Source organism: Panulirus ornatus, chromosome 3 (genome assembly GCF_036320965.1).
Source record: "Panulirus ornatus isolate Po-2019 chromosome 3, ASM3632096v1, whole genome shotgun sequence".
In the NCBI taxonomy this organism is placed as follows: domain Eukaryota; kingdom Metazoa; phylum Arthropoda; class Malacostraca; order Decapoda; family Palinuridae; genus Panulirus; species Panulirus ornatus.
In genome coordinates, this window is record NC_092226.1 from 28929709 (window position 1) to 28956679 (window position 26971).

General features: G+C 41.8%; 1 protein-coding gene across 14 annotated transcripts in view; it reads left to right on the forward strand.

The window, feature by feature from the left end:
- Window positions 1-26971, forward strand: part of LOC139761687 (uncharacterized) — a 312428-nt gene that overhangs the window by 248229 nt on the left and 37228 nt on the right. For all 14 annotated transcript variants that reach the window (XM_071686108.1, XM_071686115.1, XM_071686079.1 and 11 more), the window contains one exon: window positions 15455-15744. In XM_071686108.1, coding sequence (XP_071542209.1) covers window positions 15455-15744 — 290 coding nt within the window. The remainder of the gene's footprint in view (window positions 1-15454; window positions 15745-26971) is intronic.

The following is a 26971-nucleotide window of genomic DNA, read 5'->3' on the forward strand; positions in this document are numbered from 1 at the left end:
CTTCCCACCCTCATTTAAATTGGAAGGTGCTCTTTGTCAGTATTTACAGATGCCTTGTGTCACAAATAACTATGAATAGCAACAGGAAAGAAACCCAGTTTCACTTACCCATACAACATGATTGGGGAAGATATGACCCTGGCGTGCGTGCAAAGTATGCCCCAAACAAATTGATGATAGTCTGCAGGGCACAAATGATAGTGATGATGATTCGGCAGATGTTGAACTGTTAGCACTGGGAAGAGTTCTCTGCATATCAGTTAGCTATTGGTGATGGCAGAGAAGAATCGAAGATGGAAGTGTCAACAAATGTCAACAAACCAGTGATAAGCCAAGCATGTGCAACGTGCCAAGTTTAAATGTCTGTACAGCAGCAAATAAGGTAAATTTTCTGGATATAATTTTTTTTCTTGATATATCCTGTGAATTGATGACTAGATTTTTTTTTACCCTCTTTCCTGGGGATCCACCTGAATTGTTTTGGCTGTGCCATTTAATGGTGAATCTGCTTTATTCATCTTCTAATGACCTTTATGGAAGTGTTCCCATTGTCACATGACAATTTAAAGCTTCCCACATCTATTCAAAATCTCAGCTGATGTCTCCTTTCACCAGTTACCTATGAATTTCCTACTGCCTTAGTTGGTAATGATATCACACGTCAGTCAGTGCAGAACATCAAAGAGAGTGCACATACTTCATTTGGGCATGATGTCAGATGTATGTGCTCACTTTTTTTTTTTAGAGGAAACAATATTTTTGATGCAAAGAAAGTTATTTGTTCATTTACAGGAGATTCTCCTTTAACATGTCCCAGTTCTAAGTGTGTTCAGTTTTACGTATATTGTAAAATTGTAATCAATTATTGAATTGATACTTCATCCTGGAAAATCATTCATCAGAGACATTCAGATCTTATTATGATATCCACCAAGGTTATATACTCTTTCCCTACATACAGAGTATTTAAACTGGTGATTTACAGGTTATTCTTGGTGAGAATGTCACACGCTTCTGTTGTAATTATCTTCCAATCAAAACACTGTGGATGACATAAAACTCTTAGTGTGTAAAGGGAAAGAGTTAAGAGGGAATGTGGATAGGGCTGGTTATTTTAAGTATGAGTTTGCATAGAGAGAACTTGAAGGAGATTGAGTGTTTTAGATAACTGGGAGTGGATGTGGCTGTAAATGGAACCATAGGAGCTAAAGTGAGTCATGGGGTGATTGAGGGGGCAAAGATCTTGGGTGCATTGACGAGTGTGTGGAAAGAGAGGTGACTGTCTTTAAGGGCAGAGATGGGTATGCTTGATGGTGTAGTGACCATTTTGGTCCTGTGAGTCATGGGCCTTAAATAGAAATGTAAACGATAGATTGAATGCAGTGGAAATGAAATGTTTGAGGACATTTAACAGTGCAAGGAGGGTTGATCGAATAAGAAGTGATAATGTAAGAAATGGGTGTGATTTTAGAGGAATATGTATGAGAGAGCTGAAGAGGGTGTGCCAAAATTTGTTGGACATATAGAGAGATTAGTGAGGAAAGGATGACTTAAGAGGGTATACATGTCAGAAGTGGAAGGAGCAAGAAAAACGGGAAAACCAAGGAAGAGTTGGAAGGATGGAGTGAAATGTGTTTTGAAGGCAGAGAACCTGAACATGCAGAAGGGTACTTGGTGTTCAAGGTTTTAAGCAAATTGTAGCTATGTGGTTTACTTGGGATGATTTGTTGTCAGTAGCCTGAACCAGGGTATATGGAGTGGTCAGGGGAAACCACAAGAAGGTCTGTCATCCCTGATTATGTAAGGAGCTTTGGTTTAGGTCCTTTATAAATGACTGACAGAGATTAGATATGGGCAAATAATGCCATTTCTTTGTCTGAGCTTGGCATTATCTTGCTATTATGAGAAACGATCATGTATGAAAAAACATTTCCAACAAAATCTCACAATGTGATAGCAATTTGATAATTTCTTTATCTCTCTCTCTAGACCTATTGTAACATATGTCCATTTGAGATATGTTCCATGATCATCTCCCAACCCACTTTTTTCAATAACAGATGTTTTAGGAAATATTTTTGGTTTTGGTGCATTGTACATGACAACTAGAGAGTGGATGTTAGCAAGTGATGCCATTTCTTTGTCTGTTCCTGGTGTTAGCTCCTGATTCTGGAAACAGTGAACATAAAGATTCATATACTGTTAGAATTATGGCAATACACATACAGACATTTTGTTAGAATTCATTGTACATATATTGCATCATGCTTTTTGTTGCCAGGTTTTCTTTTGGAAATTACCTTACTAAAATCTTAAAATTTATATAATCATTGCACAGAATTTTCATAACATCGTGCTTTACCGATATTCAATAAGTAGTAACAGGACACCACTTCATATGTTACTTTTATAGAAATGTTTAAACTTTCTGAATTATACACAGTACTGTCATAAATAGAATACTGTTGTATGCTAACATACCCTACAAGGTGGGCAAAATTTCTGAATTGAAAAAGTTCAAAGATCTTTCATATCCTCTGTTGAACATTTCATCTGTATTCGCTGGTAAAGGTTCTGTGAATGATTGAATCACAGATTGTACTTACTGAGGTACAGATAGGAGACACGCATCATCATCAACACACGAAAATTTTATAAAGCAGGGTCCCCAATGTACACCTCAAAATAATTTCCGACTAGTAAGATAGGCATAGAAGACTTTGTGAGAAATAACCTTTAGAATCAAAAGGTGCAATATACAGGGGAAAAAAAAGCAGCGTTAATACTTAGGGCTCAGAAGTCTTCAGTACATAGCCTACATCCATCAGCAGAAACACTTTGGAATGCACAGCAGAGAAAATTGAGAAAGTTTTATAAAAGTATTAACAAAGTGTACTAGACCACCCTGGCTGTCATGGATATATGATCAGCAGGCCATGGCTTCAAACAGCTAGATCAACCTGTGTCCCAACTCAGCTTGGACTGTCGGGGATAATAGACCCCCAAAGACTGCTCCAAGGTAACGCCAGTAATAAACTCTGTTGTGATTTTGTATCCAGAATAGCATTGTTTGCCCATTCATCCAGATTTTTTTGTTACAAACAACGAATGCTTCATTCCTGTCAAATTTGTCCTCTACCTGTTGAATGTTACTGAAGTATTAAAGATTTGCATCATTAAGACTTTATTATAACCCTCCTGAAATGATTAGGAAGCACAAAACATCTATAGTTGTGCTAGTGACATTAAGAAATGGAAACACAATGTCTTAAGATAAATTGGAGGTGTGAAAGTGATGTGAGAGTTTATGCAGCCCTTTTGTATCCTCTTTTTATTACATTCTTTGGTATGTTTCGCTTCATTTGAATTATTTTCACCAAAAGTAACACTTCAGGAACAAATCTAGTACATTAGATGAGGAGCCTCTGTATTCTTGTAAATTAAGTTTTGAATACAAATGTGTTGAAAGTATATAAAAGACATTTAGAAAATATACGTGGTGTCACTGGGTTGAACCAGGGTATGTGAAGCATCTGGGGTAAACCATGGAAACTTTTGTGGGGCCTGGATGTGAAAAGGGAGCTGTGGTTTCAGTGCATTATACATGACGGCTAAGAGACTAGCGCTACCTTGCGCCCTACAGGGGGGTGTCATTTCCTGTGTGGCAAGGTGGCGATGGGAATGAATGAAGGCAGCAAGTATGAATTATGTACATGTGTATGTATGTCTATGTATGTGTATATATATGTATGTATACGTTGGAAATGTATAGGTATGTATATGTGCGTGTGTGGACGTTTATGTATATATATGTGTGTATGTGGGTGGGTTGGGGCCATTCTTTCGTCTGTTTCATTGCACTACCTCGCTAACGCGGGAGACAGCGACAAATTATATGGGAGGGCATTGATTGAGAGGGTGAAGGCATGTACAGGTCATCAGGTTGGGGAAGAGCAGTGTGGATTCAGAAGTGGTAGAGGATGTGTGAATCAGGTGTTTGCTTTGAATAATGTATGTGAGAAATACTTAGAAATGCAAATGGATTTGTATGTAGCATTTATGGATCTGGAGAAGGCATATGATAGAGATGCTCTGTGGAAGGTATTAAGAATATATGGTGTGGGAGGCAAGTTGTTAGAAGCAATGAAAAGTTTTTATCGAGGATGTAAGGCATGTGTACGAGTAGGAAAAGAGGAAAGTGATTGGTTCTCAGTGAATGTTGGTTTGTGGTAGGGGTGCATGATGTCTCCATGGTTGTTTAATTTGTTTATGGATGAAGTTGTTAGGGAGGTGAATGCAAGAGTTTTGGAAAGAGGGGCAAGTATGCAGTCTGTTGTGGATGAGAGAGCTTGGGAAGTGAGTCAGTTGTTGTTCACTGATGATACAGCGCTGGTGGCTGATTCGGGTGAGAAACTGCAGAAGCTGGTTATTTGAGTTTGGTAAAGTGTGTGAAAGAAGAAAGCTGAGAGGAAGGTTATTAGGTACAGTAGGGTTGAGGGACAAGTCAACTGGGAGGCAAGTTTGAATGGAGAAAACCTGGAGGAAGTGAAGTGTTTTAGATATCTGGGAGTGGATTTGGCAGTGGATGGAACCATGGAAGTGGAAGTGAATCATAGGGTGGAGGAGGGGGCGAAAGTTCTAGGAGCGTTGAAAAATATGTGGAAGTCAAGAGCCTTATCTTGGAAAGCAATAATGGGTATGTTTGATGGAGTAGTGGTTCCAACAATGTTATGTGGTTGCGAGGCATGGGCTATAGATAGAGTTGTGCTGAGGAGGGTGGATGTGCTGGAAATGAGATCTTTGAGGACAATATGTGGTGTGAGGTGGTTTGATCGAGTAAGAAATGAAAGGATAAGAGAGATGTGTGGTGATAAAAAGGGTGTGGTTGAGAGAGCAGAAGAGGGTGTTTTGAAATGGTTTGGTCACATGGAGAGAGTGAGTGAGGGAAGATTGACAAAGGATAGATGTGTCAGAGGTGGAGGGAACAAGAAGTGGGAAACAGAATTGGAGGTGGAAAGATGGAGTGAGAAAGACTTTGAGTGATTGGGGCTTGAACATGCAGGGGGATGAAAGGCGTGCAAGGAATAGAGTGAATTGGAACGATGTTGTATACTGGGGTCGACGTGCTGTCAATGAATTGGAAAGTTTTGTGGGGCCTGAATGTGGAAAGGGAGCTGTGGTTTCGGTGCATTATACATGACAGCTAGAGACTGAGTGTGAACGAATGTGGCCTTTGTTGTCTTTTCCTAGCGCTACCTCACACACATGCAGGGGGAGGGGGTTGTCATTTCATGTGTGGCGTGGTGGCAATGGGAATGAATAAGGGTAGACAGCATGAATTATGTACATGTGTGTATATATGTCTGGGTGTGTATATATATGTATACATTGAGATGTGTAGGTATGTATATGTGTGTGTGTAGATGTGTATGTATATACATGTGTATGTGGGTGGGTTGGGCCATTCTTTCGTTTGTTTCCTTGCACTACCTTGCTAACGTGGGAGACAGCGACAAAGTATAATGAATAGATAAATATAGTAGTAAGAATATTTGATTATGAAAATGAACAGGTTACTTTTGCCTTATGGTGACAGTGCAAGACTCAGCTGGATCTGGCTGTCATCTCGCCATCAGTATGTGCAACTTTCATTGTTGCATAGCTCTCTCTGAATTACCAGATGCACAAGTAACTGTTTTCAGATGATATGAAAATATTTATGTGAAAGATGCTGTTCAAGATACTTATAATTTACTCAATACATTCAAACTTTGTTGTGTTCAGAAGAGCATGTGCTAATGACCTCTCCTTACCACTAACCTCTCAGCTGTGCATAAATTATGAAAAGGCATGGACTTCATCTGGAATTTTGCACATGTGTGTTCAAAATATGGTGGGATTATCTGCAAGTTATCATCTCCTTGTTAGAAAATTTTTATTGTCAGTAAAGTGAATAATCAGAAGAGTTGAAAGCGGTCATGAGGCATTAGCTCTCCAAAAATGTCATTTCATACGCATCATCTGTTGTCCAACAATAGTAATTTATTCTCTTTACTTTTACATGTGTCACAGAAACACAGCAGTGGGAAACTACAGAGAGATCCGTGATGACTGGTTTTGGGTAGGAGGCTGTGGTTTCAATGCATTATTTATGAATGTTAGAGAAGGGATATAAGTAAATGAGCCCTTTTCTTTATCTGTTCCCAGCACTACCTTGCTAATGCAGGAAGCAGCAAGCTAGTATGAAAAAAAAAAATGAGGTATCCGTAAATGCTTGTCTTCAAAAGTTCCTAGACGGGAAAGGGTTCAAGTACCTAATTGATGGACTCTTGTTTTAAATCAGGAATATCATTTGCAAAATGCTGCTTTTCTGGTTTTTTCTTCATATTTAGCTGAAGTTGCTGTAGATTGGGACTCCTGCTATTGCAGATAGGAATAAATCTTCAGTTGCGTAGTAAAGTACTTGCAAATCAAAGGATTTTTATGTTACTGTTAAAAGGTATATGTGTAAATAGTCTTTACAACCTTAAGCATTGATCTTCCCTCCAATGTTCATCTCCATGTGCACAAAAAATTAAGGAATCGGAGAAAAAATTTCTTCCCTAAAATGAGAGAGTTGCATGTAAAAGTGTAAAAGATACACAAAAACTGTGTAGAAATAGACAACTACATCTTATACTTATTTTTGTTTTATCATTTTGGCATGGGATATAGACACAATAAAGCCCAATATTTGCATGTTTGATGTGGTCCTTCCTCGTATAGCAGCAAGTGAAGTGGATGTGATTGTTTGATTTGTGTTTATCATCACATGTTGGCACAATTTTCACTGATTTCTCACAGGGGCAGAGCATTGGTGGTGAATAAGATGATTTATATTAATGCTAAGGGGTGCTTTTTTTTAATTTTTATTTTACATACATGATAAACTTTCCATAATTTAGTACTCTACACTTTTATATACAGTTTTAGTACTATGTTGTTGATTTTAGTATTTGACAGGGGAGTGAAAATCATTGAAGCACTCACCAATGCACACACCAACACCACACTGCCTACACCGTTTGCCCGTTGATTTTCTTTTGTGCTCTCTTCTCCCAGTGTATGTGGACATATGGCGCTGGTTTCAAAAGTGTCATGAAATACTGTCCTGGGCTATTAGTCTATCAGGAGCATGGTTGCCATTACACTACTGGGTTGTCAAGGGTGGTAGGGTTAGTCTCTTATGCTAGTTCCTGTTCTCCTTCCATAATCCTACTAAAATAATTTTCTGTCACTTATTTCATCACAATTTTCATGTTATTTGTTTTTGCTCATCTATTGATACATGTCAGAAGTGTTCCTTCTCATTACTTAGGTCTTCTAACAATCTATTTTTTCCCGTGGGGTCTCTGTCTATGCACAACTTCAGTTGTGCATGGTCGTAGGGGTACAGAGTAGAGGAGTGTTTACATCACCTTTGTGTTGGTGGAAGAAACTTTCATAGGCTTCAGTTGATATGATTCAGCTGGATATTCAAACATAAGTGAAAAAGTTAAATCATTAGGTGGGAGGTAGGCAGATTAGAAAGGGTAGTAAGTGGTGGGGTGAAGAAGTAAAGTTGTTAGTGAAAAAGGAAAGAGAGGCCTTTGGATGATACTTGCAAGGAAGGAGTGCAAATGAATGGGAGAAGTATAAAAGAAAGTGGCAGGAGGTCAAGAGAAAGGTGCAAGGGTTGAAAAAGATGGCAATTGAGAGTTTGGGGTAAGAGAGTATCATTAAAGTTTAGGGAGAACTGAAAAAGGAGGTAAATAGCATGCATAAGACAAGAGAACAAATGGAAACATAGGTGAAGAAGGCAAGAGGGGAAGTAATAACAGGTAGTGAAGCTAGAAGGAGATGGAGTGAGTATTTTGAAGGTTTGTTGAGTGTATGATGAGAGAGTGGCAGATATTGGATGTTTGGGTTGGGGTGGTGTGTGAAGTGAGAGGATCAGGAAGGATGGTTTGGTTAAGAGAGAAGAGGTGGTGGAAGCTTTGTGGAAGTGAAATCTGGCAAGGTGGCAGGTTTGGATGGTATTGCAGTAGAATTTATTGAGAAAGGGGATGACTGTGTTGTTGATTGGATGGTGAGGATATTCATTGTATGTATGGATCATGGTGAAGTGCCTGAGGGTTGGAGGAATGCATGTATAGTGCCATAGTACAAAGGCAAAGGGGATAAAGGTGAGTGTTCATGCTACAGAGGCATAGGTTTGTTGAGTATTCCTGGGAAATTACATGGGAGGGTATTGATTGAGAAGGTGAAGGCATTTACAGAGCATTAGATTGGTGAAGAGCAGAGTGGTTTCAGAAGTGGTAGAGTATGTGTGGATCAGGTGTTTGCTTTGAAGAATGTGTGTGAGAAATACTTAGAAAAACAGATGGATTTGTTTGTAGCATTTTGGATCTGGAGAAGGCATATGATAGGTTTGATAGAGATGCTTTGTGGAAGGTCTTAAGAGCATAAGGTGTGGGAGGTAAGTTGTTAGAAGCAGTGAAAAGTTTTTACCAAGGATGTAAGGCATGTGTATGAGTAGGAAGAGAGGAATGTGATTGGTTCCCAGTGAATGTCAGTCTGTGGCAGGGGTGTGTGATGTCCCATGGCTGTTTAATTTGTTTGTGGATGAGGTGGTTAGGGAGGTAAATGCAAGAGTTTTGGAGAGAGGGGCATGTATGCAGTCGGTTGGGGATGAGAGGTCCTGGGAAGTGAGTCAGTTGTTGTTCGTTGATGATACAGCTCTGGTGGCTGATTCGAGTGTGAAACTGATCCATAAACAAATTAAACAACCATGGAGACATCACACACCCCTGCCGCAAACCTACATTCACTGAGAACCAATCACTTTCCTCTCTTCCTACACGTACACATGCCTTACATCCTCGGGATAGGGGAGAAAGAATACTTCCCACGCATTCCTCAAGTGTCGTAGAAGGCGACTAAAGGGAACAGGAGCGGGGGGGGCTGGAAACCCTCCCCTCCTTGTATTTTAACTTTCTAAAAGGGTAAACAGAAGAAGGAGTCACGCAGGGAGTGCTCATCTTCCTCAAAGGCTCAGATTGGGGTGTCTAAATGTGGGTGGATGGAACCAAGATGAGAAAAAAGGAGAGATAGGTAGTATGTTTGAGGAAAGTAACCTGGATGTTTTGGCTTTCGAGTGAAATGAAGCTCAAGGGTAAAGGGGAAGAGTGGTTTGGGAATGTCTTTGGTGTAAAGTCAGGGGTTAGTGAGAGGACAAGAGCAAGGGAAGGAGTAGCACTACTCTTGAAACAGGAGTTGTGGGAGTATGTGATAGAGTGTAAGAAAGTAAACTCTAGATTGATATGGGTAAAACTGAAAGTGGATGGAGAGAGATGGGTGATTATTGGTGCATATGCACCTGGGCATGAGAAGAAAGATCATGAGAGGCAAGTGTTTTGGGAGCAGCTGAGTGAGTGTGTTAGTAGTTTTGATGCATGAGACCAGGTCATAGTGATGGGTGATTTGAATGCAAAGGTGAGTAATGTGGCAGTTGAGGGAATAATTGGTGTACATGGGGTGTTCAGTGTTGTAAATGGAAATGGTGAAGAGCTTGTAGATTTATGTGTTGAAAAAGGACTGGTGATTGGGAATACCTCGTTTAAAAAGAGATATACATAAGCATACTTATGTAAGTAGGAGAGATGGCCAGAGAGCGTTATTGGATCATGTGTTAATTGATAGGCGTGCAAAAGAGAGACTTTTGGATGTTAATGTGCTGAGAGGTGCAACTGGAGGGATGTCTGATCATTATCTTGTGGAGGCTAAGGTGAAGGTTTGTAGAGGTTTTCAGAAAAGAAGAATGTTGGGGTGAAGAGAGTGGTGAGAGTAAGTGAGCTTGGGAAGGAGACTTGTGTGAGTAAGTACCAGGAGAGACTGAGTACAGAATGGAAAAAGGTAAGAACAAAGGATGTAAGGGGAATGGGGGAGGAATGGGATGTATTTAGGGAAGCAGTAATGGCTTGCGCAAAAGATGCTTGTGGCATGAGAAGCGTGGGAGGTGGGCAGATTGGAACGGGTAGTGAGTGGTGGGATGAAGAAGTAAGATTATTAGTGAAAGAGAATAGAGAGACATTTGGACGATTTTTGCAGGGAAATAATGCAAATGAGTGGGAGATGTATAAAAGAAAGAGGCAGGCAGTCAAGAGAAAGGTGCAAGAGTTGAAAAAGAGGGCAAATGAGAGTTGGGGTGAGAGAGTATCATTAAATTTTAGGGAGAATGAAAAGATGTTTTGGAAGGAGGTAAATAAAGTGCGTAAGACAAGGCAACAAATGGGAACTTCAGTGAAGGGGGCTAATGGGAAGGTGATAACAAGTAGTGGTGATGTGAGAAGGAGATGGAGTGAGTATTTTGAAGGTTTGTTGAATGTGTTTGTTGCAGAGTGGCAGATGTAGGGTGTTTTGGTCGAGGTGGTGTGCAAAGTGAGATGGTTAGGGAAAATGATTTGGTAAACAGAGAAGAGGTAGTAAAAGCTTTGTGGATGATGAAAGCCAGCAAGGTTTGGATGGTATTGCAGTGGAATTTGTTAAAAAAGGGGGTGACTGTATTGTTGACTGGTTGGTAAGGTTATTTAATGTATGTATGATTCATGGTGAGGTGCTTGAGGATTGGCGGAATGCTTGCATAGTGCCATTGTACAAAGGGAAAGGGGATAAAAGTGAGTGCTCAAATTACAGAGGTATAAGTTTGTTGAGTATTCCAGGGAAATTATATGGGAGAGTATTGATTGAGAGGGTGAAAGCATGTACAGACCATCAGATTGGGTAAGAGCAGTGTGGTTTCAGAAGTGGTAGAGGATGTGTGGATCAGGTGTTTGCTTTGAAGAATGTATGTAAGAAATACTTAGATGTATGTAGCATTTATGGATCTGGAGGAGGCATATGATAGAGTTAATAGAGATGCTCTGTGGAAGGTATTAAGAATATATGGTGTGGGAGGCAAGTTGTTAGAAGCAGTGAAAAGTTTTTATCGAGGATGTAAGGCATGTGTACGTGTAGGAAGAGAGGAAAGTGATTGGTTCTCAGTGAATGTTGGTCTGCGGCAAGGGTGCGTGATGTCTCCATGGCTGTTTAATTTGTTTATGGATGGGGTTGTTAGGGAGGTGAATGCAAGAGTTTTGGAAAGAGGGGCAAGTATGCAGTCTGTTGTGGATGAGAGAGCTTGGGAAGTGAGTGAATTGTTGGTCGCTGATGATACAACGCTGGTGGTTGATTCATGTGAGAAACTGCAGAAGCTGGTGACTGAGTTCGGTAAAGTGTGTGAGAGAAGAAAGCTGAGACTAAATGTGAATAAGAGCAAGGTTATTAGCTAATAGTACAGTAGGGTTGAGGGACTAGTCAATTGGAAGGTAAGTTTGAATGGAGGAAGTGAAGTGTTTTAGATATCTGGGAGTGGATTTGGCAGTTGATGGAACCATGGAAGCGGAATTGAACCATAAGGTGGGGGAGGGGGCGAAAGTTCTGGGAGCGTTGAGAAATGTGTGGAAGTCAAGAACGTTATCTTGGAAAGCAATGTGTTATTCGGTTGCGAGGCATGGGCTATGGATAGAGTTGTGGGGAGGAGGGTGGATGTGCTGGAAATGAGATGTTTAAGGACAATATGTGGTGTGAGGTGGTTTGATCAAGTAAGTAATGAAAGGGTGAGAGAGATGTGTGGTAATGGAAAGAATGTGGTTGAGAGAGCAGAAGAGGGTGTTCTGAAATGGTTTGGTCGCATGGAGAGAATGCATGAGGAAAGATTGACAAAGAGGATATATGTGTCAGAGGTGGAGGGAATGAGAAGTGGGAGACCAAATTGGAGGTGGAAAGATGGAGTGAAAAAGATTTTGAGTGATCGGGGCATGAACATGCAGGAGGGTGAAAGGCGTGCAAGGAATAGAGTGAACTTGAACAATGTGGTATTCTGGGGTCGATGTGCTGTCAGTGGATTGAACCAGGGCATGTGAAGTGTCTGGGGTAAACCATGGAAAGTTTTGTGGGACCTGGATGTGGAAAGGGAGCTGTGGTTTCGGTGGATTATACATGACATCTAGAGACTGAATGTGAAATGTGAACGAATGTAGCCTTTGTTGTCTTTTCTAGCGCTACCTCGCGCACATGCAGGGGGAGGGGGGTTTTCATTTCATGTGTGGTGGGGTGGCGACAGGAATGAATAAGTGCAGACAGTATGAATTATGTGCATGTGTATATATGTATATGTCTGTGTGTGTATATATACTGTATGTATACGTTGAGATGTATAGGTATTCACCATTTCCCGCGATAGCGAGGTAGCGTTAAGAACAGAAGACTGGGCCTTTGAGGGAATATCCTCACCTGGCCCCCTTCTCTGTTCCTTCTTTTGGAAAATTAAAAAAAAAAAAACGAGAGGGGAGATTTCCAGCCCCCCCGCTCCTTTCCCTTTTAGTCGCCTTCTATGACACACAGGGAATACGTGGGAAGTATTCTTTCTCCCCTATCCCCAGGGATAATATATATATATATATATTTATTTATTTATTCATTTATTTTGCTTTGTCGCTGTCTCCCGCATTTGCGAGGTAGCGCAAGGAAACAGACAAAAGAAATGGCCCAACCCACCCCCATACACATGTATATACATACACGTCCACACACGCAAATATACATACCTATACATCTCAATGTACACATATATATACACACACAGACACATACATACAATATGTGGTGTGAGGTGGTTTGATCAAGTAAGTAATGAAAGGGTAAGAGAGATGTGTGGTAATGGAAAGAATGTGGTTGAGAGAGCTGAAGAGGGTGTTCTGAAATTGTTTGGTCGCATGGAGAGAATGCGTGAGGAAAGATTGACAAAGAGGATATATGTGTCAGAGGTGGAGGGAATGAGAAGTGGTGGCGACAGGAATGACTAAGTGCAGACAGTATGAATTATGTACATGTGTATATATGTATATGTCTGTGTGTGTACATATACTGTATGTATACGTTGAGATGTATAGGTATTCACCATTTCCCACGATAGCGAAGTAGCGTTAAGAACAGAAGACTGGGCCTTTGAGGGAATATCCTCACCTGGCCCCCTTCTCTGTTCCTTCTTTTGGAAAATTAAAAAAAAAACGTGAGGGGAGATTTCCAGCCCCCCCCATGCACACAGTTCACACCGTCTGCCTTTATTCATTCCCATCGCCACCTCGCCACACATGGAATACCATCCCCCTCCCCCTCATGTGTGCGAGGTAGCGCTAGGAAAAGACAACAAAGGCCCCATTCGTTCACACTCAGTCTCTAGCTGTCATACAATAATGCCCGAAACCACAGCTCCCTTTCCACATCCAGGCCCCACACAACTTTCCATGGTTTACCCCAGACGCTTCACATGCCCTGATTCAATCCACTGACAGCACGTCAACCCCGGTATACCACATCGATCCAGTTCACTCTATTCCTTGCCCGCCTTTCACAATCCTGCATGTTCAGGCCCCGATCACTCAAAATCTTTTTCACTCCATCTTTCCACCTCCAATTTGGTCTCCCACTTCTCCTCGTTCCCTCCACCTCCGACACATATATCCTCTTGGTCAATCTTTCCTCACTCATTCTCTCCATGTGCCCAAACCATTTCAAAACACCCTCTTCTGCTCTCTCAACCACGCTCTTTTTATTTCCACACATCTCTCTTACCCTTACATTACTTACTCGATCAAACCACCTCACACCACACATTGTCCTCAAACATCTCATTTCCAGTACATCCACCCTCCTGCGCACAACTCTATCCATAGCCCACGCCTCGCAACCATACAACATTGTTGGAACCACTATTCCTTCAAACATACCCATTTTTGCTTTCCGAGATAATGTTCTCGACTTCCACACATTCTTCAAGGCTCCCAGGATTTTCGCCCCCTCCCCCACCCTATGATCCACTTCCGCTTCCATGGTTCCATCCGCTGCCAGATCCACTCCCAGATATCTAAAACACTTTACTTCCTCCAGTTTTTCTCCATTCAAACTTACCTCCCAATTGACTTGACCCTCAACCCTAATGTACCTAATAACCTTGCTCTTATTCACATTTACTCTTAACTTTCTTCTTTCACACACTTTACCAAACTCAGTCACCAGCTTCTGCAGTTTCTCACATGAATCAGCCACCAGCGCTGTATCATCAGCGAAAAACAACTGACTCACTTCCCAAGCTCTCTCATTCACAACAGACTTCATACTTGCCCCTCTTTCCAAAACTCTTGCATTTACCTCCCTAACAACCCCATCCATAAACAAATTAAACAACCATGGAGACATCACACACCCCTGCCACAAACCTACATTCACTGAGAACCAATCACTTTCCTCTCTCCCTACACGTACACATGCCTTACATCCTCGATAAAAACTTTTCACTGCTTCTAACAACTTGCCTCCCAACCATATATTCTTAATACCTTCCACAGAGCATTATCTCGGAAAGCAAAAATGAGTATGTTTGAAGGAATAGTGGTTCCAACAATGTTGTATGGTTGCGAGGCGTAGGCTATGGATAGAGTTGTGCGCAGGAGGGTGGATGTGCTGGAAATGAGATGTTTGAGGACAATGTGTGGTGTGAGGTGGTTTGATCGAGTAAGTAATGTAAGGGTAAGAGAGATGTGTGGAAATAAAAAGAGCGTGGTTGAGAGAGCAGAAGAGGGTGTTTTGAAATGGTTTGGGCACATGGAGAGAATGAGTGAGGAAAGATTGACCAAGAGGATATATGTGTCGGAGGTGGAGGGAATGAGGAGAAGTGGGAGACCAAATTGGAGGTGGAAAGATGGAGTGAAAAAGATTTTGTGTGATCGGGGCCTGAACATGCAGGAGGGTGAAAGGAGGGCAAGGAATAGAGTGAATTGGATCGATGTGGTATACCGGGGTTGACGTGCTGTCAGTGGATTGAATCAGGGCATGTGAAGCGTCTGGGGTAAACCATGGAAAGCTGTGTAGGTATGTATATTTGCGTGTGTGGACGTGTATGTATATACATGTGTATGGGGGTGGGTTGGGCCATTTCTTTCGTCTGTTTCCTTGCGCTACCTCGCAAGCGGGAGACAGTGGCAAAAAAAAATATATATATATATATATGTATATGTATATATATATATATATATATATATATATATATATATATATATATATATATATAATATGTAATTGTTGTAGTCTGCTGTCAATAAAGCAGTCTTCATTTAAAGTAGAGCTAAATCAAAATTTTGTCATGAGTTTGAATGTGAATGTGATATTAACTTGAAATCATGGCCTCTGTCAGTTTAAAGTGACTCCCCTTGTCTTCACATAACGTCTGAAAATAGTCTTCCCTGATTTCACCTGGTCTTTTGTAAACTTTTGTCCCTTAACATGTACCAAAAATCTCTCAAAACTGCATTGTTGTAACTTTTCTTTAATGGTCTAGCAGGCAGCTCACTGAAACAGTTAGTGGTCAGGGAAGTGTTGCAAGAACTGCAATGAGTGTTGAGAGTCCTGTTGTCAGCCCCTCAAAGCCAGCTGGAGCAAATGTTCCTGACCCAGAATTGTTCCCCTACCTGGCACGCCGCTTAGGATCATCGGCAGTGGGAGGACTTAGCACATTTGGGACCACTGGTGCGGGAATGCCAGCACCAGGGGTTCACAGTGAAGATGTGGATGCAGCAGCAGCAATGTTAGCCCTCAAGCATGGATCACGCATTGTTACACCTGCTAGTGGTAAGTAGGATACTTATTTATATTTGAACAAAAAATGCAGATGCTTTACACTTCCTCCTCGTACCTCCCAGTTTTAGATAAAGGCAGCCTTATAAGCAAGATGGGTTAACCCAAAGAATTGAACATGACAGACATCTGTTCCTGCACACACACATCATAGTACTGGATCATGCATGTAGAGCATTATCATTTACACTGTTGTGGCCCTTCTTATGTCATAATATTGTGAACCTTGCCCAAGCAGTTATGATTTTCATGATGTTATAGATTTGATAACCCCAGGATTAATTTCAAACCCCAGTTTAATTTGTTTATGGATGGGTTGTTAGGGAGGTGAATGCAAGAGTTTTAGAGAGAGGGGCAAGTATGCAGTCTGTTGTGGATGAGAGGGCTTGGGAAGTGAGTTAGTTGTTGTTTGCTGATGATACAGCACTGGTAGCTGATTCGGTTGAGAAACTGCAGAAGTGTATGAAAGAAGAAAGCTGAGAGTAAATGTGAACAAAAGCAAGGTAATTAGGTACTGTAGGGTTGAGGGACAAGTTATTTGGGTGATAAGTTTGAATGGAGAAAAACTGGAGGAAGTGAAGTGTTTTAGATATCTGGGAGTGGATTTAACAGCAGATGGAACCATGGAAGCAGAAGAGAGTCGCAGGATGGGGGAGGGAGGGAAGGTTCTGGGAGCGTTGAAGAATGTGTGGAAGGCGAGAACATTATCTCAGAAAGCGAAAATGGGTATGTTTGAAGGAACAGTGGTTCCAACAATGCTATGTGGTTGCGAGGCATGGGCTATAGGTAGGGTTATGTGGAGGAAGGTTGATGTGTTGGAAATGAAATGTTTGAGGATAATATGTGGTGTGAGTTGGTTTGATTGAGTAAGTAAGATGTATGGTAATAAAAAGAGTGTGGTTGAGAGAGCAGAAGAGGGTGTATTGAAATGGTGTGGTCACATGGAGAGAATGAGTGAGGAAAGATTGACTAAGAGGTAAGTGGGAGACCAAATTGGAGGTGGAAGGATGGAGTGAAAGAGATTTTGAGTGATCGGGGCCTGAACATACAGAAGGGTGAAAGGCATGCAAGGAATAGAGTGAAATGGAATGATGTGGTGTACCGGGGTCGACGTGATGTCAGTGGGTTGAACCAGGGCATGTGAAGTGTCTGGGGTAAACCATGGAAAGTTTTGTGAGGGCTGGATGTGGAAAGGGAGCTGTGGTTTTGGTGCATTATACATGACAGCTAGAGACTGAGTGTGAACGAATGTGGCCTTTGTTGTCTTTTCCTAGCGCTACCTCACGCACACACAGGGTGAGGGGGGTGCCATTTCATGTGTGGAGAGGTGGCAGTGGGAATGGATGAAGGCAGCAAGTATGAATATGTACATGTGTATATATGTATATGTCTATAATAGTGTATGTATTTATACATTGAAGTGTTTAGGCATGTATATGTGCGTGTGTGGGCGTTCATGTATATACATGTGTATGTCGGTGTGTTGGGCCATTCTTTCATCTGTCTCCTTGTGCTACCTCACTAACACAGGAGACAGCGACTGAGTATAATTTTCCAAAAGAAGGAACAGAGAATTGGGCCAGGTGAGGGTATTCCCTCAAAGGCCCAGTCCTCTGTTCTTAACGCTACCTCGCTAATGCGGGAAATGGCGAATAGTTTGAAAGAAAAAAAAGATATATATATATATATATATATATATATATATATATATATATATATATATATATATATATATATATATATATATGGAGGCTAAGGGGAAGATGTGTATGGGTTTTCAGAAAAGAAGAGTGAAAGTTGGGGTGAAGAGGGTGGTGAGAGTAAGTGAGCTTGGGAAGGAGACTTGTGTGAGGAAGTACCAGGAGAGACTGAGTACAGAATGGAAAAAGGTGAGAACAATGGAAGTAAGGGGAGTGGGGGAGGAATGGGATGTATTTAGGGATGGATTGCGCAAAAGATGCTTGTGGCATGAGAAGAGTGGGAGGTGGGTTGATTAGAAAGGGTAGTGAGTGGTGGAATGAAGAAGTAAGATTATTAGTGAAAGAGAAGAGAGAGGCATTTGGATGATTTTTGCAGGGAAAAAATGCAATTGAGTGGGAGATGTATAAAAGAAAGAGACAGGAGGTCAAGAGAAAGGTGCAAGAGGTGAAAAAGAGGGCAAATGAGAGTTGGGGTGAGAGAGTATCAATAAATTTTAGGGAGAATAAAAAGATGTTTTGGAAGGAGGTAAATAAAGTGCGTAAGACAAGGAAGCAAATGGGAACTTCAGTGAAGGGCGCAAATGGGGAGGTGATAACAAGTAGTGGTGATGTGAGAAGGAGATGGAGTGAGTATTTTGAAGGTTTGTTGAATGTGTTTGATGATAGAGTGTTTTGGTCGAGGTGGTGTGCAAAGTGAGAGGGTTAGGGAAAATGATTCGGTAAACAGAGAAGAGGTAGTAAAAGCGTTGCGGAAGATGAAAGCTGGCAAGGCAGCAGGTTTGGATGGTATTGCAGTGGAATTTATTAAAAAAGGTGGTGACTGTATTGTTGACTGGTTGGTAAGGTTATTTAATGTATGTATGACTCATGGTGAGGTGCCTGAGGATTGGCGGAATGCGTGCATAGTGCAAAGGCAAAGGGGATAAGAGTGAGTGCTCAAATTACAGAGGTATAAGTTTGTTGGGTATTCCTGGTAAATTATATGGGAGGGTATTGATTTGAGAGGGTGAAGGCATGTACAGAGCATCAGATTGGGGAAGAGCAGTGTGGTTTCAGAAGTGGTAGAGGATGTGTGGATCAGGTGTTTGCTTTGAAGAATGTATGTGAGAAATACTTAGAAAAGCAAATGGATTTGTATGTAGCATTTATGGATCTGGAGAAGGCATATGATAGAGTTGATAGAAATGCTCTGTGGAAGATATTAAGAATATATGGTGTGGGAGGCAAGTTGTTAGAAGCAGTGAAAAGTTTTTATCGAGGATGTAAGGCATGTGTACGTGTAGGAAGAGAGGAAAGTGATTGGTTCTCAGTGAATGTAGGTTTGCGGCAGGGGTGTGTGATGTCTCCATGGTTGTTTAATTTGTTTATGGATGGGTTGTTAGGGAGGTGAATGCAAGATTTTTGGAAAGAGGGGCAAGTATGAAGTCTGTTGTGGATGAGAGAGCTTGGGAAGTGAGTCAGTTGTTGTTCGCTGATGATACAGCGCTGGTAGCTGATTCATGTGAGAAACTGCAGAAGCTGGTGACTGAGTTTGGTAAAGTGTGTGAAAGAAGAAAGTTAAGAGTAAATGTGAATAAGAGCAAGGTTATTAGGTACAGTAGGGTTGAGGGTCAAGTCAATTGGGAGGTAAGTTTGAACGGAGAAAAACTGGAGGAATTAAAGTGTTTTAGATATCTGGGAGTGGATCTGGCAGCGGATGGAACCATGGAAGCGGAAGTGGATCATAGGGTGGGGGAGGGGGCGAAAATCCTGGGAGCCTTGAAGAATGTGTGGAAGTCGAGAACATTATCTCGGAAAGCAAAAATGGGTATGTTTGAAGGAATAGTGGTTCCAACAATTTTGTATGGTTGCGAGGCGTGGGCTATGGATAGAGTTGTGCGCAGGAGGGTGGATGTGCTGGAAATGAGATGTTTGAGGACAATGTGTGGTGTGAGGTGGTTTGATCAAGTAACGTGAGGGTAAGAGAGATGTGTGGAAATAAAAAGAGCGTGGTTGAGAGAGCAGAAGAGGGTGTTTTGAAATGGTTTGGGCACATGGAGAGAATGAGTGAGGAAAGATTGACCAAGAGGATATATGTGTCGCAGGTGGAGGGAATGAGGAGAAGTGGGAGACCAAATTGGAGTGGAAAGATGGAGTGAAAAAGATTTTGTGTGATCGGGGCCTGAACATGCAGGAGGGTGAAAGGAGGGCAAGGAATAGAGTGAATTGGATCGATGTGGTATACCGGGGTTGACATGCTGTCAGTGGATTGGATCAGGGCATGTGAAGTGTCTGGGGTAAACCATGGAAAGCCGTGTAAGTATGTATATTTGCGTGTGTGGACGTGTATGTATATACATGTGTATGGGGGTGGGTTGGGCCATTTCTTTCGTCTGTTTCCTTGCGCTACCTCGCAAACGCGGGAGACAGCGACAAAGTATAAAAAAAATATATATATATATATATATATATATATTATCCCTGGGGATAGAGGAGAAAGAATACTTCCCACGTATTCCCTGCGTGTCGTAGAAGGCGACTAAAAGGGGAGGGAGCGGGGGGCTGGAAATCCTCCCCTCTCGTTTTTTTTTTAATTTTCCAAAAGAAGGAACAGAGAATTGGGCCAGGTGAGGGTATTCCCTCAAGGCCCAGTCCTCTGTTCTTAACGCTACCTCGCTAATGCGGGAAATGGCGAATAGTTTGAAAGAAAAGAAAAGAATATATATATATATATATATATATATATATATATATATATATATATATATATATATATATATATATATATATAAGTCATTATCTTGTGGAGGCTAAGGTGAAGATTTGTATGGGTTTTCAGAAAAGAAGAGTGAATGTTGGGGTGAAGAGGGTGGTGAGAGTAAGTGAGCTTGAGAAGGAGACCTGTGTGAGGAAGTACCAGGAGAGACTGAGTACAGAGTGGAAAAAGGTGAGAACAATGGAAGTAAGGGGAGTGGGGGAGGAATGGGATGTATTTAGGGAATCAGTGATGGATTGCGCAAAAGATGCTTGTGGCATGAGAAGAGTGGGAGGTGGGTTGATTAGAAAGGGTAGTGAGTGGTGGGATGAAGAAGTAAGAGTATTAGTGAAAGAGAAGAGAGAGGCATTTGGACGATTTTTGCAGGGAAAAAATGCAATTGAGTGGGAGATGTATAAAAGAAAGAGACAGGAGGTCAAGAGAAAGGTGCAAGAGGTGAAAAAAAGGGCAAATGAGAGTTGGGGTGAGAGAGTATCATTAAATTTTAGGGAGAATAAAAAGATGTTCTGGAAGGAGGTAAATAAAGTGCGTAAGATAAGGGAGCAAATGGGAACTTCAGTGAAGGGCGCAAATGGGGAGGTGGTAACAAGTAGTGGTGATGTGAGAAGGAGATGGAGTGAGTATTTTGAAGGTTTGTTGAATGTGTTTGATGATAGAGTGGCAGATATAGGGTGTTTTGGTCGAGGTGGTGTGCAAAGTGAGAGGGTTAGGGAAAATGATTTGGTAAACAGAGAAGAGGTAGTGAAAGCTTTGCGGAAGATGAAAGCCGGCAAGGCAGCAGGTTTGGATGGTATTGCAATGGAATTTATTAAAAAAGGGGGTGACTGTATTGTTGACTGGTTGGTAATGTTATTTAATGTATGTATGACTCATGGTGAGGTGCCTGAGGATTGGCGGAATGCGTGCATAGTGCCATTGTACAAAGGCAAAGGGGATAAGAGTGAGTGCTCAAATTACAGAGGTATAAGTTTGTTGAGTATTCCTGGTAAATTATATGGGAGGGTATTGATTGAGAGGGTGAAGGCATGTACAGAGCATCAGATTGGGGAAGAGCAGTGTGGTTTCAGAAGTGGTAGAGGATGTGTGGATCAGGTGTTTGCTTTGAAGAATGTATGTGAGAAATACTTAGAAAAGCAAATGGATTTGTATGTAGCATTTATGGATCTGGAGAAGGCATATGATAGAGTTGATAGAGATGCTCTGTGGAAGGTATTAAGAATATATGGTGTGGGAGGCAAGTTGTTAGAAGCAGTGAAAAGTTTTTATCGAGGATGTAAGGCATGTGTACGTGTAGGAAGAGAGGAAAGTGATTGGTTCTCAGTGAATGTAGGTTTGCGGCAGGGGTGTGTGATGTCTCCATGGTTGTTTAATTTGTTTATGGATGGGGTTGTTAGGGAGGTAAATGCAAGAGTTTTGGAAAGAGGGGCAAGTATGAAGTCTGTTGGGGATGAGAGAGCTTGGGAAGTGAGTCAGTTGTTGTTCGCTGATGATACAGCGCTGGTGGCTGATTCATGTGAGAAACTGCAGAAGCTGGTGACTGAGTTTGGAAAAGTGTGTGGAAGAAGAAAGTTAAGAGTAAATGTGAATAAGAGCAAGGTTATTAGGTACAGTAGGGTTGAGGGTCAAGTCAATTGGGAGGTGAGTTTGAATGGAGAAAAACTGGAGGAAGTGAAGTGTTTTAGATATCTGGGAGTGGATCTGGCAGCGGATGGAACCATTGAAGCGGAAGTGGATCATAGGGTGGGGGAGGGGGCGAAAATCCTGGGGGCCTTGAAAAATGTGTGGAAGTCGAGAACATTATCTCGGAAAGCAAAAATGGGCATGTTTGAAGGAATAGTGGTTCCAACAATGTTGTATGGTTGCGAGGCGTGGGCTATGGATAGAGTTGTGCGCAGGAGGATGGATGTGCTGGAAATGAGATGTTTGAGGACAATGTGTGGTGTGAGGTGGTTTGATCGAGTGAGTAACGTAAGGGTAAGAGAGATGTGTGGAAATAAAAAGAGCGTGGTTGAGAGAGCAGAAGAGGGTGTTTTGAAGTGGTTTGGGCACATGGAGAGGATGAGTGAGGAAAGATTGACCAAGAGGATATATGTGTCGGAGGTGGAGGGAACAAGGAGAAGAGGGAGACCAAATTGGAGGTGGAAAGATGGAGTGAAAAAGATTTTGTGTGATCGGGGCCTGAACATGCAGGAGGGTGAAAGGAGGGCAAGGAATAGAGTGAATTGGAGCGATGTGGTATACCGGGGTTGACGTGCTGTCAGTGGATTGAATCAAGGCATGTGAAGCGTCTGGGGTAAACCATGGAAAGCTGTGTAGGTATGTATATTTGCGTGTGTGGACGTATGTATATACATGTGTATGGGGGGGGGGGGGGTTGGGCCATTTCTTCGTCTGTTTCCTTGCGCTACCTCGCAAACGCGGGAGACAGCGACAAAGTATAATAAAAAAAAAAAATAATAATAAGTTGTGTTTTCAGTGTATTACACATGGCAGCTCTGAAGTGGATGTGAGCAGATGTGGCTTTCTTTTTCTGTTCATAGCGCTACCTTGCAAAAGCAGTAAATGTCAGTCAAGTGTGAAAAAAGTATGTATGCAAAACATACACAAGTAGCTATATGTCCATCTATATCTCTGATGCCCGTTCCCTCATTGTTTGGTCATGGCAAAAGAGTCTCCATTACTGGTGAACTCCAGACCCACTTCTTAGTTTTTAAGTGCCTCAGCCTTAACAGGCCTCCGGTAGAGGGCAACTCAAGCCAAGTGTTTCCAGAGGTTCCTCCCTAATGTTCGTACCAGCTACTTCTACCCAATTGTAATAGTAGGAACACAAGTAGCTAGTGTACGAAAGATGAAGGTTAAAACAGAAGAAAACAGAAAATATATGGTTTCTAGTGTTTTCGTATAATTACATCATCATGACCAAGTACAGATAAAGAAAACAAGAATATACTATACCAGCCACCACTTGGCAGGGCTGGTTTATTATATTCTGGTTCTCTATCCGTACTCAGCCCTGATGATATAATTACTCAAAAGTGCTTGAAACTTCATATTTCTGTTTCCTAGTCTTTTTACTTGCATCTTTTGATTGTATTTGCATCTTGTATACACTTGCTTCTTGTGTACATTTTACTTCAGTGGATTCCACACTCTTGAAGAAATTTGCTTCACTTAAACCTGAACAGGCTCCCTTCATCTCTGAACTCACATGGCCTCTAGTATAGGCTCACAAGCTCCTATAACATAGACTAATCTGTGTTTGTAACTTGATACGATTGAAGTCATCAATAGTGACCTGTGTCCTAATCCCTATCATGTTTAGTAATTCATGGAAGGGTATGTGAGATATTGGATAGCAAGTTCAGAAGTGAGCAAGTGTGGAGGTGAGGTTTTAGAAAATATAAGAGATATCTCAGTGTTCTCTAAGACCGACTTTCCATTCTAACTCATTGGTGATGTGTGCATGTTTGTATACATATGTGATTGTGTGTACCACATGTATGCTTGGAGTCTATTTTTGTCCCTGCGTAAATGGAATGAGAGTAAGAGAGGAAGAAGAATGGTGGAGAGAAGGAATAAACATTAATTGTTTTAACTTTACAAAGATTTTAGAAAGTGCCTATCCCTGGGGATAGGGGAGAAAGAATACTTCCCTCGCATTCCTCATGTGGCGTAGAAGGCGACTAAAGAGGACGGGAGTAGGGGGGCTAGAAACCCTCTCCTTGTATTTTAACTTTCTAGAAGGGGAGTTACATGTGTATATATGTATATGTCTGTGTATGTATATATATATATATTTATTTATTTATTTACTTTGCTTTGTCGCTGTCTCCCGTGTTTGCGAGGTAGCGCAAGGAAACAGACGAAAGAAATGGCCCAACCCACCCCATACACATGTATATACATACATGTCCACACACGCAAATATACATACCTATACATCTCAATGTACACATATATATACTCACACAGACATATACATATATACACATGTACATAATTCATACTGTCTGCCTTTATTTATTCCCATCGCCACCTCGCCACACATGGAATACCATCCCCCTCCCCCCCTCATGTGTGCGAGGTAGCGCTAGGAAAAGACAACAAAGGCCCCTTTCGTTCACACTCAGTCTCTAGCTGTCATGTAATAATGCCCGAAACCACAGCTCCCTTTCCACATCCAGGCCCCACAGAACTTTCCACGGTTTACCCCAGACGCTTCACATGCCCTGATTCAGTCCATTGACAGCACATCGACCCCGGTATACCACATCGATCCAATTCACTCTATTCCTTGCCCACCTTTCACCCTCCTGCATGTTCACTCAAAATCTTTTTCACTCCATCTTTCCACCTCCAATTTGATCTCCCACTTCTCCTCATTCCCTCCACCTCCTACACATATATCCTCTTGGTCAATCTTTCCTCACTCATTCTCTCCATGTGCCCAAACCATTTCAAAACACCCTCTTCTGCTCTCTCAACCACGCTCTCTTTATTTCCACACGTCTCTTACCCTTACATTACTTAATCAATCAAACCACCTCACACCACATATTGTCCTCAAACATCTCATTTCCAGCACATCCACCCTCCTGCGCACAACTCCATCCATAGCCCACGCCTCACAACCATACAACATTGTTGGAACCACTATTCCTTCAAACATACCCATTTTTGCTTTCTGAGATAATGTTCTCGACTTCCAAACATTCTTCAAGGCTCCCAGGATTTTCGCCCCCTCCCCCACCCTATGATCCACTTCCGCTTCCATGGTTCCATCCGCTGCCAGATCCACTCCCAGATAACTAAAACACTTTACTTCCTCCAGTTTTTCTCCATTCAAACTTACCTCCCAATTGACTTGACCCTCAACCCTACTGTACCTAATAACCTTGCTCTTATTCACATTTACTCTTAACTTTCTTCTGTCACACACTTTACCAAACTCAGTCACCAGCTTCTGCAGTTTCTCACATGAATCAGCCACCAGCGCTGTATCATCAGCGAACAACAACTGACTCACTTCCCAAGCTCTCTCATCCACAACAGACTGCATACTTGCCCCTCTTTCCAAAACTCTTGCATTCACCTCCCTAACAACCCCATCCATAAACAAATTAAACAACCATGGAGACATCACACACCCCTGCCACAAACCTACATTCACTGAGAACCAATCACTTTCCTCTCTTATTACAAGTACACATGCCTTACATCCTCGATAAAAACTTTTCACTGCTTCTAACAACTTGCCTCCCACACCATATATTCTTAGTACCTTCCACAGAGCGTCTCTATCAACTCTATCATATGCCTTCTCCAGATCCATAAATGCTACATACAAATCCATTTGCTTTTCTAAGTATTTCTCACATACATTCTTCAAAGCAAACACCTGATTCACACATCCTCTACCACTTCTGAAACCTCACTGCTCTTCCCCAATCTGATGCTCTGTACATGCCTTCACCCTCTCAATCAATGCCCTCCCATATAATTTCCCAGGAATACTCAACAAACTTATACCTCTGTAATTTGAGCACTCACTCTTATCCCCTTTGCCTTTGTACAATGGCACTATGCAAGCATTCCGCCAATCCTCAGGCACCTCACCATGAATCATACATACATTAGATAACCTTACCAACCAGTCAACAATACAGTCACCCCCTTTTTTAATACATTCCACTGCAATACCATCCAAACCTGCTGCCTTGCCGACTTTCATCTTCCGCAATGCCTTTGCTACCTCTTCTCTGTTTACCAAATCATTTTCCTTAACCCTCTCACTTTGCACACCACCTCGACCAAAACACCCTATATCTGCCACTCTATCACGAAACACATTCAACAAATCATCAAAATACTCACTCCAACTACTTCTCACATCACCACTACTTGTTATCACCTCCCCATTAGCCCCCTTCACTGAAGTTCCCATTTGTTCCTTTGTCTTACGCACTTTCTTTACCTCCTCCCAGAACATCTTTTTATTCTCCCTAAAATTTACTGATACTCTCTCACCCCAACTCTCATTTGCCCTCTTTTTCACCTCTTGCACCTTTCTCTTGACCTCCTGTCTCTTTCTTTTATACATCTCCCACTCATTTGCATTTTTTCCCTGCAAAAATCATCCAAATGCCTCTCTCTTCTCTTTCACTAATAATCTTACTTCTTCATCCCACCACACACTACCCTTTCTAATCAACCCACCTCCCACGCTTCTCATGCCACAAGCATCATTTGCGCAAGTCATCGCTGCTTCCCTAAATACATCCCATTCTTCCCCCACTCCCCTTACCTCCTTTGTTCTCACCTTTTTCCATTCTGTATTCAGTCTCTCCTGGTACTTCCTCACACAAGTCTCCTTCCCAAGCTCACTTACTCTCACCACCCTCTTCACCCCAACATTCTCTCTTCTTTTGTGAAAACCCATACAAATCTTCACCTTCGCCTCCACAAGATAATGATCAGACTTCCCTCCAGTTGCACCTCTCAGCACATTAACATTTCCCGCATTAGTGAGGTAGTGTTAAGAATAGAGGACTGGGCCTTTTGAGGGAATATCCTCACCTGGCCCCCTTCTCTGTTCCTTCTTTTGGAAAATTAAAAAAAAAAATGAGAGGGGAGGATTTCCAGCCCCCTGCTATATATATATATATATATATATATATATATATATATATATATATATATATATATATATGTTGAAATGTATAGGTAAGTATACATTGGGTGGGTTGGGCCATTCTTTCGTCTGTTT